Source organism: Temnothorax nylanderi, unplaced genomic scaffold (genome assembly GCF_030848795.1).
Source record: "Temnothorax nylanderi isolate EJ_2023f unplaced genomic scaffold, tnyl_v1.0 TNYL_tig0252_pilon, whole genome shotgun sequence".
NCBI classification, from domain to species: domain Eukaryota; kingdom Metazoa; phylum Arthropoda; class Insecta; order Hymenoptera; family Formicidae; genus Temnothorax; species Temnothorax nylanderi.
This window is the reverse complement of record NW_027249314.1, coordinates 43,212-59,447: the sequence shown is the minus strand read 5'-3', so window position 1 is coordinate 59,447 and position 16,236 is coordinate 43,212. Positions and strand designations below refer to the sequence as shown.

Genomic DNA, 16,236 nt, shown 5'->3' with positions numbered 1-16,236 from the left:
CATATTAAGTGTTGCGCACGTTATTCTACAACTATAATAACTAAACTATTAAAAGTATTACTACTAAAAGTACTACTAAAACTAAAAAGTAACGTACACACGCACTATACATCAATGATTTTCATCAATCATTCGCAATAACAAACGTCGTAAAATATAAATATGAGAAAAAAAGACATCAAAAATACAACTGATATTTTTATTAAAGGAAACCTACATTTATGTATATTTCCCCGTGATGAAACCTGTTAGTCGAAGATTTATGCAATTATTTCAACTGTAATTGTGGTCTTTACGTCATGCTCATTAACAGCAACACAAAGTATTGAAATAAAACTTTTAAGTTTAAATTTTTTTCTGCGTTTTCTGATAAATTTTTTTTAAAATGCGTTCTATGTTTAAATTGCACATCAGCTAAATATAAATAGTTTATACAGCATAGCCTTAAAAAATTATGGTTTTTAGTGGGTGCAAGCCCCACACTACCCCGCCGGACGGCCGACGCAGGTGTGCGTCAGGCATTTTCCCCTCCCTGCTAAAAAAAAAAAAAAAAAAATTGCGTGTACATACATCGTCGCGTTAGAAACAGTATAATATATAATTAAGTGTCACAGTAGTACTATAAGTAATAATGAGTAACAGTTATAGCGAGTTGCATTGAACAAAATTATTCTCGATTCGTTGTCGTAAATCGTTTATTATAATATAATTATACATGTGTATCCCGGTGTATATAAAAAATGTTAAATGTGATAATTTGCATAAATTCTAAAGCGTGTCGGTCTTAAAACACAGCTGTTACGTGAGCGAGCGAGAAGGTATAAAAGTAAGCGAGTCGTCAATAAGAGCGAGTAGGACAGTAACAGGAGTGAGCGAGATAAGAACAACGGCGCGCAAGGAAAAGACTCGATGCTCGATCCTCGATCAGATCCCCACCCCCGAGCCTTCTGCATGTGTTATTCTCATCTCGCTCACTCCAATTACTGTCTCGCTCGCTCTTATTGTCATCTCGCTCACTCTTATACCTTCTCGCTCGCTCACATAACGAAAAATCAATAACTTTGCGTTACCGACATTAGCACGGAACGCAACCTAAATCGTGCACATATGTGTTACCCCGTGGCCCAAACGTGCGCATTGGCTACGTAGTTCATGTGCACGTTTTATACGTCGTTCCCAGAGGGCGTATCGCGTTCGCGGATCACCTAAAACCGGGCCGTGTCGTCTCTCATTCTTCTCTCTGATGATAGCATGGTTTTAAGACCGTGTACAGTAGCCGAGATTTAAAGATTGCTAATAATTGAAAGTTATTTTTATTTAGTGCACAGCGCTTGTCCGTAGTTCCGGAAGTGAGAGCTCCGGTTGGAAGACGATTGCGATTTCAATTATATTCGTTCGACCGTTCGACGGTCTCGCCACGCGGCAATGCTTCAACGGTGATGTGCCTCTTGAATAATGGCCGTTACTATCCGATCGGAACTTAAGTGCCATTAAACGGAAGAAGAAGAAGAAGAAGGTGATGTGCCTCTGGCATAGTACGGATGAAGAGCGTTCTCTCGCGGATCGTCAGCCGGGCCAAACGAGTGGTTTCGCGCCGGTATTTGAGCCTGACGACGATGGCCAAGAGCAAGTTCGAGTACGTGAAGGAGTTTGAGCGAGACGACAATTGTCTGCCGAACTGCTGGATTGTGATTCGAATAGACGGCAGGAATTTCTCAAGGTTCTGTGACACGCATAAGTTCGACAAGCCGAACGACGTGGCCGCACTCCAGCTGATGAATCGCGCCGCTATCACCGTTATGGAGGATTTCAAGGAGATTATATTGGGTTTTGGCCAGAGCGACGAATACTCATTTGTCTTCCGAAAAGACACGCAGCTTTACAAACGCAGAGGTACTTGTCACGTGCCTTGACAAGTGAGATTTGTCGGACCCAGAATGATAGAATTGATTCGTCTTTTGCATGCATGAAATTACGGCATTATTGCATTAAATGTTAACTACATAATTAGTCTCTATTTTAGGATTTGTATCTCAATAATGTTAGTAGTTAATTTCAAGTTTTTTAAGTATTAAACAATTAGGTATTATTAAACACTATTATTTTAGTCAATTATTAAGGAGGTTGGTTTGTTCTCTGTGTGGGGAAGGGGCGCGCGGCAGGGGGGGGGTTTCAAACTTCCTCGGGTGAGGATGGTCAGGTGTCTTCTACCCAGTGGTAACACGCGGCAGGGGAAAAGCATATAGGTTAGATTTTCGTCGCGTGAAATAAACGAATTTTAGCAAATAAATATGTGGAATGCATTTAATTGCTGTTTCTTAAGGTAGTTGTCTCGTCAGGGCATGTATTAGATAAAGTTTTCGATTTCGGATTTTATATCAAATTATATGATCAGCTTTGCAGTCGATTTTTTCTGTGGCTCCTTACCGACTATTTACTCTAGAAAATCGATCTCGAAAATCACAAATTTTGCATTACTTCATACAGACGGCCAGAAAAAGAAGGCTCTATCACGGTTTCAATCACATATTTTCGCATTTTTCGATTAGATGAAGTGAGAAAAAACATTGCTTTTTGTACATTAGATTTCGAAGAATCCAATGCAACCATAAAATATATACTATAGTTTACCGGAGATTTCGCTGCTAATTTTTTAGTTTATTTTAGTGAAAATGCGGTAATCGAGCAGACATTTTTTGGTCGAGGTGAGGTTGGGAAGACTTGGCAACGCCGCTGGCTAATCACTGTAGTTGCAGGTTATGGGGCTCGTCTTTCTTAGCCGAATTGGATAGTGATTGACACCCCTGTTATGCGTTTTGAAACCCTTTCTCAGTAATTGTCAAAATTCAATCTATTTTTCTCACTTGTAACCTTTCTCGACGACTCGCATGATCAGCTGATCAAAACGGAGTCAAATGAGAAAAATCACAGAATTTGGAAAAAGTAACATACTTTGTCACGTATGAAATTTTACACCATAATTCATAAAATTATTTTTCCCTTAGCAAAAATTGCCTGAAATATATTTCTGAACGTGAAAACCTACAAACAGTCACATGACTAGCACGTAGCGAGACGCCTTAAGGTTTAAAAAGAGTTGTTTGTACAATTGAAACCCAAATACGTTATTATCCACATTGAAATGTGGAAATAATAAATGTGGTCCTGTTTTATTTTTACAATTTCTTGATAACTATAAAGACGAATCATTTCAGTCTTCGAGAAAGTTCTTTCTAAATATGTAAAGAGTTATTTGCACCTATTTTCACTAAATTCTTATCATTTTTAATATGTTTTCGAGAGTTACATTACAGGTTAGGTAACATTTCTGCTGTGTCGCCCGTGTATAAGAGAGAGACAAGAGTATAACTTCAATAATTAATTACTCGACAACCATGAAGACGATTGTCTTCAACTTTGGCATGGACGACAGATTCCCATAGACGAATATTCTCCGTAAATTTGAACTAATTCTTATCAAATTGATTTTACTAACCACCCTCCTTAAGTACTGTAAATTTATGATATTAATTTTAAAGTATTTTAAGTACAATTGTTTACTGTTCTATGATTAAAACAATATATTTTTGCTGTACTTTTTGAATCTTTTTGTAGACTCTGTATTTTTGTCTTCTCACGTGAGACTATTCCATTAAATTTTAAACTCTATTTACTGGATTTTTATCAGGTTTTCTGCAATAATTAATTTATTAACTAGTCACAGTTGATTAGAAAATTAAGAGGATTTAAATATTTAGACTAATAAGTATTATCTGTCAAGCTATTTTTTATATATAGATTACTTCTGATGATAATCTAGAATTAATTTCTCTTTAAGAAAAAATGTGCAATTAATAGTTTTTGAAATAAGTAATTTAACGTAAAAAATTTTTCTAAAAATTTGAGATTCAAACAAATAGATATTGCTTTTAATTTTTAATAATTTTTACTTCAAAATTTATTTATTTGTAGATTAATTAAAAATATATTGTATGTCAAAAATTAAAAATTTTCAAAGAACGATATAATAAAGTCATATATTGTATATGTTTATAGGACTTAATCCACTTGTCAATCTTGAGATATCGTAAATGCATTGTTGTATTTTAAAAGCATTTATTTTTATAATACTTTAGTAAATTATTAGTGTATTATAAACACGGTATTATGAAAGAAGAAATCACAAGAATCTCTTTAAAGATTTCAAAGAAAGTCAATATCAAATATTTTTTTATGATAATATAATATATAATAATTGAATAAATTGATTATTTAACATTATATTTAATATTGGAAAGTACAGGTAAATTGTACTTACAATTAGTTCGATGTGTTATTGAATGAAACAGTGCAATATAATAAAATTGAATTGTAAATTAACTGTTATTTTATAGGCCATTAATTGAATTCTGCAATTCATTCAAAATTGATTAGTTTGATTTGTGACATCCTTTTTTCTAAAGTAAGATATGGAAATGTTGTATGGTAGTACATAATTAAAATTTTATATGATTGATTGCCAAGTAACTACATATCTGCAAAAACTTTTTTGTACTTAATATTTTTATATTTGTTTCAGCGTCAAAATTAATGTCAAACGTAAATTCGTTATTTGCCTCGGCGTACGTTTATCACTGGCCCAGTTTTTTCAGTGACAAAAAATTATATTATCCACCTTCATTTGACGCTCGTGTTGTATTATATCCAACCGATAAAAATTTAAGGGATTATCTGGCTTGGCGACAAGCTGATGTACATGTTAATAACTTGTATAATACTTGCTTTTGGAATCTTATTAAGAAGGGAAAATTAACTCCGAATCAGGTAAACATAAATAATAAAGGATCTAAGTTTTTAAAAAATTACGCATGAAGATTGTTTCAAATGTAAGGGTTAATTGATCATTAAAAAGGAGTAAATTAAATGAAAAAATTTTATTATTGATGAAAAAACATCTATATATCTATAATAGTAAGGCTCACAAGATTACAAATCAATCGAAGAAAAATGGAGCGTTGAGCCGTAACAAGGTGTTGGTGTTCGTATATTCTATACTTAAGTAAAGAAGTAACGAATTATAATGTACATACTGTACATATACTTACGTTACTTCTTTACTTAAGTATAGAATATACGAACACCAACACCTTGTTACGGCTCAACGCTCCATTTTTCTTCGATTGATCTATATATCTACTTTACTTTTCTACATAGTCATCGTTTCTTTCTAAATATTTATACCAGAGTCCTAGCCTTTTTATGTCTTCTGTATAGAAATCCACTGCTTTCAGCATTACTGTTTTCAATCTCTTCAAATTATTGAGGACCAAAGCATTTCTTGTTATAATCTCTTGATATAATTTCTTGGTATAAAGGAAAGTTTGAAAATGTACATTCAAGGCTAAACGGAAGATAGGTTTGAAAAATTTTCATTTCACTTAAATTGTTGAATTGTTTTGTATTATACGAGCCACAGTATTGTGAGCATGTATTGTTGTAATGGTAAACCATTTCTGACATTGAAATTCTACGTTTTTCTTTATTTCAAGAAGTGGCAAAATAGAATCCAAACGAAGGATTCTTTTGGAAAAGACATGACAAAACTGATGCCTCGGTCCAAACGTGGAAAGAGATGATATATAGAAAAGAGTAAAGAGAGTATATACAGAGTGTTTAAAAAAAAGTGTTCCATATTTTGAGAACAGGTAGTACTCATCAAAATAAGAAGAAAATGTCCAGTAAACATGGGTGCTAAATCAAATATCTCTTGAGATATGGGCTACTAAAACTCGTAAACTCTCGTAAACTATTATTTACTGTATATCCCCGTAGGTTTACAGTCTAGTATCTTACGGCGTTTTTTAAGGGACGTACCCAACCCTATCCCACTCATCCCTTTCCTTTGGACCAACGGTTTAACGTCTCTTCCGAAAGACGGAGCCCAGTTTTTCCGCACAAGATCCTATCTTGCACGGAGGGCGCAGTTTCTTCGGAAAAAAACTTTTTCCATACTACATGGCTCTAGTGGACTCGAACCTGGTTCCTCATATTACGAGTCTGGCGCTCTACCACTAGATCACACTGCCGCCCAGAGATATGGGCTAATATTTATTGTATACTATAAGAGGTGTTCTATGTGGTTCCCATTCATTGTCACACATTTTAAATAAAGAAATACACTTCCTACAATGTTTGTACATTATTGATACCTGATAATGACTAGCGGTCAAACCTTACTGTACTACAGAATAACACAACTAATGTAAGAAGAGGACAATGTTTATCATTTGAAGACCTTGGTGTATTCAACACCTATCGACGATGTACAAACATTGTAGAAATATGTATTTTTTACTTTGAAATATGTGACAATGAATGGAACTATATAGAACATCTATAGTATACGATAAAGATTGGTCCATATCTCAAGAGATATTTGATTTAGGACCCATATTTATTGGATATTTTTTTCTTATTTTGATAAGTACTCTCAAAATATGGATACTTTTTTAAAACATCCTGTATATATTTTTTGTTTTATCTTAATTGATTTTTAAGTAAAAGACTGGTTCTTATTTTTGAAATGCATCTCATATAATGTGTAAAGTATATATCAATCAATCGTTTATTGTGTCCCTCTCGGGTTTACAAGGCGTTTTTGAGGAACGTATCCAAACCTTCACATGCTATTTATCTGACAAAATCTGGCCTTTGGGCGACCTCACATACTAACACCCTCCCCGCCCCTTCCTTTAACTTCCCTCCAGCCTTCCTTCTTGGTCCTCCCATCGACTCCTCATTTGTTGCTCTCCTTCCTTCCCTTTTCTATCATTCCATTCCACTGTCTCCTGTCTTTTCTTTCTTCCATTCATAACCGTCTACACTTATAACATAACAACACAGAACAAAATAAACCAAGAATCATTTTTTATACTCCTTCCTTTTTCCTTTTGTCCGCTTCGTCCTCGTCCGTGTCCATTAACAATTTTTCCTCCATTCTTTTCGCAATCTCGTCCTCTTCCGATCTCTTTGTCCTCCCATATTCCTCCTCTCTCTCCTTTCTTTTCTCCTTTCTTTCTCCTCTCTTTCTCTAATCTTTTTCTCCACCGACTTGTCTTCATCTATCTTCACCTTCATTCTGTTTCCTTCTTTTCTCCTTGCTTCCAGTACTTTCCATTTATCCTCCTCACTCCCCATCTTTACCAATATCGTTATCCAGTCTCCTCTCTGCCCTATCATGTTTACCTCCTTCACCTCCGTCTTCGCTTTTAGTCCTTCTGCAAATAGTCGCTTCACCTTGTACCAGTTCGAGTCACTTCCTTGCCATCTTTCTTTCTCGACTCTAATTATTAGGTTCTTCCTTCTCTTTTCATCCTCGCTCCCTTCGTATTTCTCGGACCACCATTTTCTCCTATATACTTTATCCTTCCTCTCTTCACTTTCATCCCTCTTCCTTTTACCTGTACTCTGCTCCATTCTGTACACCTTTCCTTTTAACCTCTCTACTTCTTCTTTTAGTTCTTTTACCTCCTCTTTGCAATCCTTCATCATGTGTAAAGTATATATAAAAATCTTATATAGCAATTGTCATATGCTTACTATCATTGTACAATATCAAGTACATCTTATGACAACTATGTTATTTTTCAATAACAGAGTTATTACTTTTAAATTTACAAATAGCAAATTTAATTTCTCAGCAATCTCTAGCGATAAATTTTTATACAAATTTTGTTTAGAACTTGACTGCCAGTTTTAAGATATTGCAAATATTATATTATATTCTGTCCTTATAAAATACAATATGATATTTGACAAAAACACAGAGATATGTATAGTAGGAAGTTATAATGTATGATCATTTTTGAAAATATGCAATAGAATTATCTGTTTTAATACTTTTATTTATGGATATTACAGGCAGATGAAAAACTTAGAGGCACGCTGGCATCACATAAGAACGAGTTGCTTTTTCAAGAATTTGGTATAAATTATAATAATGAACCGCCTCTGTTTCGAAAGGGTACAACGCTTATTCGGAAATTGGTGTCCGACGGTACAGGAAGATTGAAACCTGCTGTAGTTTCTTTGGTAGACGATATTATTGGTGATCGTTTCTGGAAAGAGAATCCCGAAGTAATTGGTTTGAAAAGTTTAGCAACTTATCAACAACCAAACTTAACGAATAGCATTAACAATACAATGCCTGTGCCCGCTCCTCCTTCATCTACCATGACAAAACTGGGAAACAATGTTTCTCCATCTTCACAAGTGACCAATGTAAATTTAGTTAATGAAGAAGTGTATCCTAGTAGAGGCAGAGAGACAAACGGAGATCAAATGCAGTGTGAAAGCGAACGTATTTGTAAGAGATAAGTTTGTACCTTGTTCTTTTTTTATACAATAAAAGTAACTTGAAACTATATCTATATCTGATGGTAAGGATCTATTGCAATTTTTCCAAGAGAAAAAATCCTGAGAAACTAATAAAAGAGTAAAATTAACTAAATAATGGGCTATAAGAGCCGACGCAAGATCTAATATGCGGGAAAAATTATATTTAACAAATTCTTAGTCAATACATTAAAAACAAATTAAAAATATCAAACGTTTTGGCCCTAAATCGGGCCCTCTTCAGTGATAATAAGTCGAAAATGCATATATACAGTGTACAAAGAATTATTATGCACGCATATAATGGCATCGCAACGGGCTGGCGCGAAACGCAAGCGCAGATCTTGGAAGGGTTCGCATTTTAAGAGCGTCAGATGCGCGTTCCGAATATCTCTGGAAGTATGACAATGTTAAGGCGCGTATGTCCGACGCGCATCCGCGCAGCAATCTACAGCGAGAATCATGTCGTCTTCTATTGTAGAAGGAGACGAAAGGCAGCAAACTGTGGCCCGACAGAACTACAGAATGCCGTGAATGTTAGGAACATTAAAAAGAAATAGAATTCAATTGACTTCTGCGTGCTACGCGAACCGCGGTCAGGCGTCTCTGAAGGCGTCCATAGCCATTCCCCGTCTGGAGAGAGCGATACGTAGTCGTTGGTGTCTAAACTACGAATGTGAGGCGCACGGCGCACGCCGTGATCTCAAGCAAAGAGGATCTCAAGAACACGCGAACGTATGGTTAAGAAACAAACATATCGTCGAAAACAAACGGCCGCACCAAGAGAGATCCACGGATTTACTCAAACAGTAGAGCGATGTTTTATTTTATTTATTAGCGGGAGATACGAATCGCCTAAAAAGGCAGTGTCTGTCTGTAAATTGACACCGTTATGTTGCAAACCGATATGCAACATTTCAGAAACCAAGCGTCTGACATAGAACGGTTCTTTATCGAGAATTGCAGCACTCCCGAAATCAAACGTGTGATTACGATCCACGCAATGCATCTGTACCACCGAATGTCCCCCAGGATCCACCCGCCTGTGCTCCTTGATACGGGTTTCCAGCAGTCTACCCGTCTGTCCCGTATAAGAAGCGTCGCAATCAGAGCAATTAATACGATACACAACGTTGCTCTGAGAAGCACTATCGACAGTGTCCTTATGTACTTTAATAAGGCCCTTAAAGATGTATGTCGCTATAGCTATATGTAGTATAATTTTGTTTTCTTGATTAAACAGTGTAGAGCTAATCTCAGAAATTATTCATAAACAATATGATATCATTGGGACAGAAAAAGCGTAAAAATCGCAATTTTGTCCCATTTTTGTACTTGATATTGTTTAAATAAATCATTAAAAAATTGAAAAAATAATATAAACAGAAAATCTTAAAAAACCGTAATTGCAATTCTCGATGTCATAGAAGTGTACCATAAAAATTTCATTCATTTTTACCGTACATGAGCAGAGATACATATTATGATATTTACGCATGGGAAATTGTATATCTATATATATACAATTTCTGTAACTTTTAAAGCAAATATCTCAGAAACGGGTCGGACAATCGATCGCAAATTTAACACAGGTTTTTGGGATATATAAGTGCACAATCTCTGTAAATTTCAGCTTTATCCCTTTATTTTGACATAAGCGACATACATCTTTAAGTCGGTTAAAACCATATAAACTCAATTTTTTATCCATAATACTAGCGAGATGAGTAAACTTCTCTGAAATGTTTTTTACATACGGGACAGACAAATAAGACCTGCTGGTTGGCTCTTCATCGTCTGGAGGCCCCGAAGGAGATCTATTAAGGGGATGCTGGAGCCGCAGGCGAACTTGATCAGCGTCGATAAAGAAGTGCTCACCGATTATATCTGTCCTTGTATAGACAAGGATATAGACAAGGATAGCACCTAACCTTGCATCTTCCACTGGTCTAAGTAATATCTTTTTTTTTAGGCTTCAAATCTTACTTCTAATTGCACGATATTATTCCTGACAGTTTTTTGTAGAGGGCTGCATCACTATTTTATATAGAAAAACTGCAGAATTTTTGTATAAAGCAAATATTGTCGTCAGGTGAAGACAATATTTATAAAAATAAAATTTTTTTTTAGTTTATCAGAAAAAATCATGTACAGCCCTCTACATTTTTGTGCGTACTTTAATCGTGTAAAAGGATTTTCCATTCTGTTCAGCCAATTCAAAGATATTGCTTAGACCGATTATGCCTTGTCGCTGTCACTCCAGGATCCCCTTAAAGAGAGATTTAAGCTTTTCCAAAACTATCGCGAAAACAAAGTCCAATGGATAACCATTTTTAAGTAGGAGTGTGATAGCCAGAGACAGATTTTTTAATGTGATTTTTAATGTGTTTTTAATGTATTGACTAAAAATTTGTTAAATATAATTTTTCCCGCATATTAGATCTTGCGTCGGCTCTTATAGCCCATTATTTAGTTAATTTTGTCTTTGTTCAGAGCCTTAATATACATTTGTCAATAAAAGAGTGTTATAATAAGGATATCTTTTTAATATCTTTTAAGAATATTTTTTTAATCTTTGAAGATTAAGGGGATCCTAAAGTCGTCTGTAATACCGACATTTGTTTTGCACAGATATCTTTTTTTTGGCTTTACGAATTTAAAAATCCTTCTCCAAAGTTGAAGCATATTCGGAAATAAAGGGCACACCACGTGATTTTATACCGAGAATAAAAATAATTTTAGGAACTGCATATAGCAATGCGTCAACTTACGAAAACATTCGCTTTATATAAAAATTCTACAATGTATTGTTACAAAAAGACTGTGGCGTGCCCAGCGGATTACATCCAAAAATACGATACCGTTGTCAGAATTAGGTTTAGACTCTAAACAAAAAAGTTATCTGTGAAAAAGCATTATTGCAAACGTGCACTAGCATTGATGACATGGAAGAGCAGTATTGCGTGTAGCGAGAGATGGCGCAGCAATCGAACAAAGACAGATGTCTCTTAGACAAGGACAGATATAGATATATAACAATAGAAAACAGGATTAGAAATGTTGACATTACCGACGTCGAGAAAGTTCGGCCTCCACTATAGGATCCCCTTAAAAAAATGCAACATAATAAGAAATATGTTAAAAAATTAAGATACGAGAATCGAGTATAAATACAAATAGACTGGTAAATGATTTTGTTGATGAATTTAATGATAAATTAAAACAATGATCCTTTATATTATTAGAAGTATCTTCAAAAGTATGTAAAGGACTAACAATTTTCACTAGAATCATTGACAGCTTTGATTAAGCTGCTGTTAATTAGTTAATAATCATTAATCATTTTTTCCTATCACTGACTTAAAATTATGATATATATTATTGTATAAAGTTATAGAATTACTGGTTGTATTTATTATTAATCTTATGGAATGCAGTATATTTTTATTACTTTATAGTGTGTATATATATATATATATATTCGTGTTAATAATTACAATATAGAATAATACATGAAAATGATTTACATTGAAGATTACAATAAGATACACATACATTACATTATGTACACATACAGATTTTGTTGCTTCACCTAAACTTCTGTAACAATTCTAAATTATAATTATTAATGCATGCATGCAGCCTATCAATATTCGACCAATATATATTTGCACATATCTACTTTATTTTCTAAAATCAATTTTTGTGGCAATATTATTCCACAAAAACAACTTCCAAAAGCCTTTCTGATAACAATTAGACTATTACTCCATAATTTTGTGCTATGTGAAAGACAATTGGATTATCGTTGGAAAAGTAAATATAAGTAATCGAGTTTAATATGTTTAAAATAATTGGTTTAAAATATGGGGATATAATTATCTATTTTAGCACGATGCTTTTGAGCAACGCATTCCGCAATCCATACGATATTACGACACTCTTGCTCCTTCAATTTCAAGTAGCTATAGAATACTCCAAAATGAAATTGTTGAAGGAATGCATGGACGTTTAAACGAACCTGTGTATAAAAAATTAAAATTATTTAATATAGATAATATAATATACAAATTACTAATATTTGTATGCTATTGTTATTTTTTATATTACAAGTGTACTTGCCTCGTGTTCAAAGAACTTGTCTTCCAAGGTCTTATCACCAGGATTATTACCCGCTCCTTCAAATAAGGCGCTGTATTCCTGTTTAAATATTGATAAATATTGTGTAATAGAAATATCTGGTAATAAAAAGTGTAGCCTAGTAGAACACATAAGACAAAGAAAACTTATAAAATGCTAATGCTACATAATAGCATAACTAATCATAAGTCTAATCAAATACATTTTTTAAAACTTTACTCACAGCATAATATTCTGCTACTGCCTTTACTTGTTCATAATCATCGGCTCTTGCTAAGGCAGCCAATCCATCTGGATTCAAACGTCCACAACGAGGATATAATTTTGCACGATCATCTTTACCCAATTCAGTGCCAAATGAATTAATGGTTATAATGATCGCTCTTCTATCTGCTTCAAACTATAAACACAAGAACGATATAATTTTATGAAGTACGATAAAGTATTCTCATTATTTTAACGGAGCAAAATATCTTACAGCAAGTATTTCACACATAGTGTCTGCAGTTGTACCGCCAAGATCTTTGCAGAATTTATAAAATGCTTCCAGATAAGCCTTATAAAGCGTGTTTCTTATTATCTCAATATTCATTTCATCCAAGTCTTGCTCAGAAATGCAATCCACGAAGAAAGGTGCTATAACAAAATAATTGTTGCACAGTTGAAGAAAGTAATTATATCGCAATACTTATATGTAACATGGGATAAAGAACAATATAAATGAGAAATATAATATATTCCAATCAGGATCATACCCAAAGGTGTATCTACTAGTACAGCATTGTACAACTCTGCGGGTGTAGCAGCAACGTGAATTGCTTCCATCTGTTCAAAGCTGCCAAGCGGATGACACTTTGGAATCAATTCAGAAATAGGCCGTTGATGCAAGGTACCGGTAATTAACAAAATAATATTGTCAATCATATAACTGTAAGTGATGAAATCCAAAAATTGAGACAGAGGCTCCACGGAGTGATTGCGCATATGTTGAAACTCTACAACCAATTTTTCCCTCAATTTGTCATCAATCACGCTGACAGAAAGCGGAGACGGCTCATTGGCCAAGAAGCTGCCGTAGTCTGTACCGGCCAAGTGTAGTTTCAAATCTAAATACACAATTGATCACATTTAGGGCCAAAACACATAACATTGCATAGCGATATATGACTATCATATGATAGTCATATATAGTTACGCAATGTTATATGTTTTGGCTCTAAGAAGAAAGAATTAAGTTTACGATTTATAAAGAGTAACAATTGAATCAAAACTCTGAATTTTTGCACGTCAAATAGATTTCAGTTTTCTCTTAAATTTTCAAGTTACATTTTTACAAATGTAAAAAAATGGATGTTACACGTTATAAAAACATGAGATATCTTTTTTTTTATTAAATATGCGTTTAAAATGCTTTGGGAAAATTATGCTGGTTGAACGATCAAAGGGAATCGAACAAGTACCTTCGAGTGTTTCGCATTGAACTAGGTTCAAGTAATCACTCTGTTGAAGTATACCACATTTGAAACCACGGCATAAACCCTCCAAGTAGCCGCCGTCGATGTTGAATAGACACCCCTTCATTTTGCGACGAGAATCTCCTCAAATATGTCCGAACGAAAGACCGATGTGTCAAACTGCTCCTTCAGACTCGCCCTTTTCCACAAAATCATATGACCGAGTGAACAGAAGTTTGCCGCGAGTTCTCACGTGCAGCTGGCGATATGACTCACAATTCGATTCGATTCTGGAGACGAGCGCGATTTTTAAATACAATCTTCTTCCAATAAATACGTTGTGTGAAATGTTTGATTATATTACCGAGGTATTATATTAACAACTATCTTATGGATGTTTACGTGAAGAATTTAATTTAAATAGTTAGATTGTAATGTAATATTAATGTTATGATTTACCGTTATCCTAATATTTCGTAAAAACATATATTCGACGACATTCGATCTTCATTTAAAACTGCACTTCTATCGTTATAATAATTTACTCCGCGTAAGCGGAGATTATATTAAGGTTATTCTACATAGAAGTCGTAGTCGTGAGTTGTAAGAAATTGACCAATCACATTCCTAGTTCAGGAGAATATTCAATCTGTGATTGGTCAATTTCTTACAACTCACGACTACGACTTCTATGTAGAATAACCTTTATACTCTTTAAGGGTCGGCAGGAGACCCAGGCAAACTCAGGTACACTCAGGTGCACTTTATGCACTAAGAGCACGTTAAACTGCACTTTAACTCCTATTTTATTTATTATAAATTTTTAAGAGCAAAAAATGCAAAATCGGGCTCTTTACCTCCCTGCATTATTATATAAAGAGTATATAAAAAAAAATTCACGAATCTATGTAACTTATTTTATGAGAAATATGGATATTACGAATTACGGATTCGTAATATCCAGATTTCTCATAAAATAAGTTACATAGATTCGTGAATTTTTTTTTTATATACTCTTTATATAATAATACAGGGAGGTAAAGAGCTCGATTTTGCATTTTTGCTCTTAAAAATTTATAATAAATAAAATACGGACTCGCAGCAAGTCGCAGCTAAGCCAACCCGACAGAGGTCTCCACCGTGTCTCCTGCCGACCCTTAAGGTGCGATTTTACGATGACGCTCGACGCTGGATTCGAGCGTCAAATCTGGTCACGTGATAGATTCAGAGGGACGCGAAATATAACCTAACCACTGGATTGGCTGAATCTAATCACGTGACCAGATTTGACGCTCGAATCCAGCGTCGAGCGTCATCGTGAAATCGCACCTTTGCTGGGTCTACAATGCGAGTCGCAAAGTCGTGAGTCGCAAGAATTGACCAATCACAGTCGATTATTCTCCTCAAATTCGACTGTGATTGGTCAATTCTTGCGACTCACGAATTTGCGACTCGCATTGTAGACCCAGCATTAGGCCCAGTTTCACAAGTGTCGGTTAACTTTTAACCTTAGATTAACTCACTCTTCGTCTTTTTCTAAGGGGGACGTTAGAAGGAGACGAAGAGTGAGTTAATCTAAGATTAAAAGTTAACCGACACTTGTGAAACTGGCCCTTAGGCTGAAGTCACATGGCATGTATTTTCCGCGTAACGTGTAACCAATTAGAAGCGTTTCGCATTTTCGGTTACGCATATTCGCGCTTCTGATTGGTTACGCGATACGCGTTACGCGGAAAATATCAATCCATGTGACCGCACCCTTAAGGCTGCGTTCGGATTCCCACCCGAGTGCTAAAAATCCTATAATATACGTCACGTGCACTATAGATTTTCAGCACCCAGGTGGGGAATCGGACCCTACAAGGTGGTTCCGAAGGTCTTGCATTTAGGTCAAATGTAGATAGCCCGGAAAATATGATATTAAATGAAAGGTTAACGTTCCTAGAGTGTGTCTGAAAAATTTCGAATTTTTTTACCGCTTGGTTCCGGAGATATATGTCCGTAAACTTTGCAAATTTTACATGGTGATAATAGGGAAAGGAGGGTCAGATCGCACATTTATGGAATACGTTCATACTTCTCGAATAGATGAAAGAATAAAAAACTGTTTAATCGATGCAACAAACATTTCTAAAGATACTGACGCGACACCAAACTGATTGACCGTACCGTATATAAATAAAGCGAAACTTTCGACAAACTTTCGGAAACTTTCGACGTTTCGACACGACACAAGAGTCATGGTGGC

The 16,236-nt window shown here is 34.9% G+C and overlaps 2 protein-coding genes across 3 annotated transcripts; one reads left to right on the top strand and one right to left on the bottom strand.

Annotated features, from left to right (window-relative positions):
- Nucleotides 1-1,208: 1,208 nt before the first annotated feature.
- Nucleotides 1,209-8,425, top strand: Thg (tRNA-histidine guanylyltransferase). Its single transcript, XM_071718515.1, has 3 exons — nt 1,209-1,893; nt 4,580-4,824; nt 7,921-8,425. Exons 1-3 carry the CDS (start codon nt 1,542-1,544, stop codon nt 8,374-8,376), a joined length of 1,053 nt encoding a protein of 350 aa, XP_071574616.1. The 5' UTR covers nt 1,209-1,541; the 3' UTR covers nt 8,377-8,425.
- Nucleotides 8,426-11,818: 3,393 nt separating this feature from the next.
- Vhaac39-1 (V-type proton ATPase subunit VhaAC39-1) lies at nt 11,819-14,489 on the bottom strand. 2 transcript variants are annotated; one of them, XM_071718516.1, is made up of 7 exons: nt 14,448-14,489; nt 13,995-14,278; nt 13,290-13,640; nt 13,013-13,170; nt 12,758-12,934; nt 12,517-12,594; nt 11,819-12,415 (listed from the first exon to the last, which is right to left on the bottom strand). In XM_071718516.1, the coding sequence occupies exons 2-7, from the start codon at nt 14,113-14,115 to the stop codon at nt 12,254-12,256; spliced, it is 1,047 nt and encodes a 348-aa protein (XP_071574617.1). In that variant the 5' UTR covers nt 14,116-14,278; nt 14,448-14,489; the 3' UTR covers nt 11,819-12,253. The 2 variants fall into 2 exon arrangements, with proteins under 2 accessions (XP_071574617.1, XP_071574618.1); XM_071718517.1 differs by lacking the exon at nt 14,448-14,489 and having other exon boundaries at nt 13,995-14,287.
- Between the last annotated feature and the right edge of the window lie 1,747 nt (nt 14,490-16,236).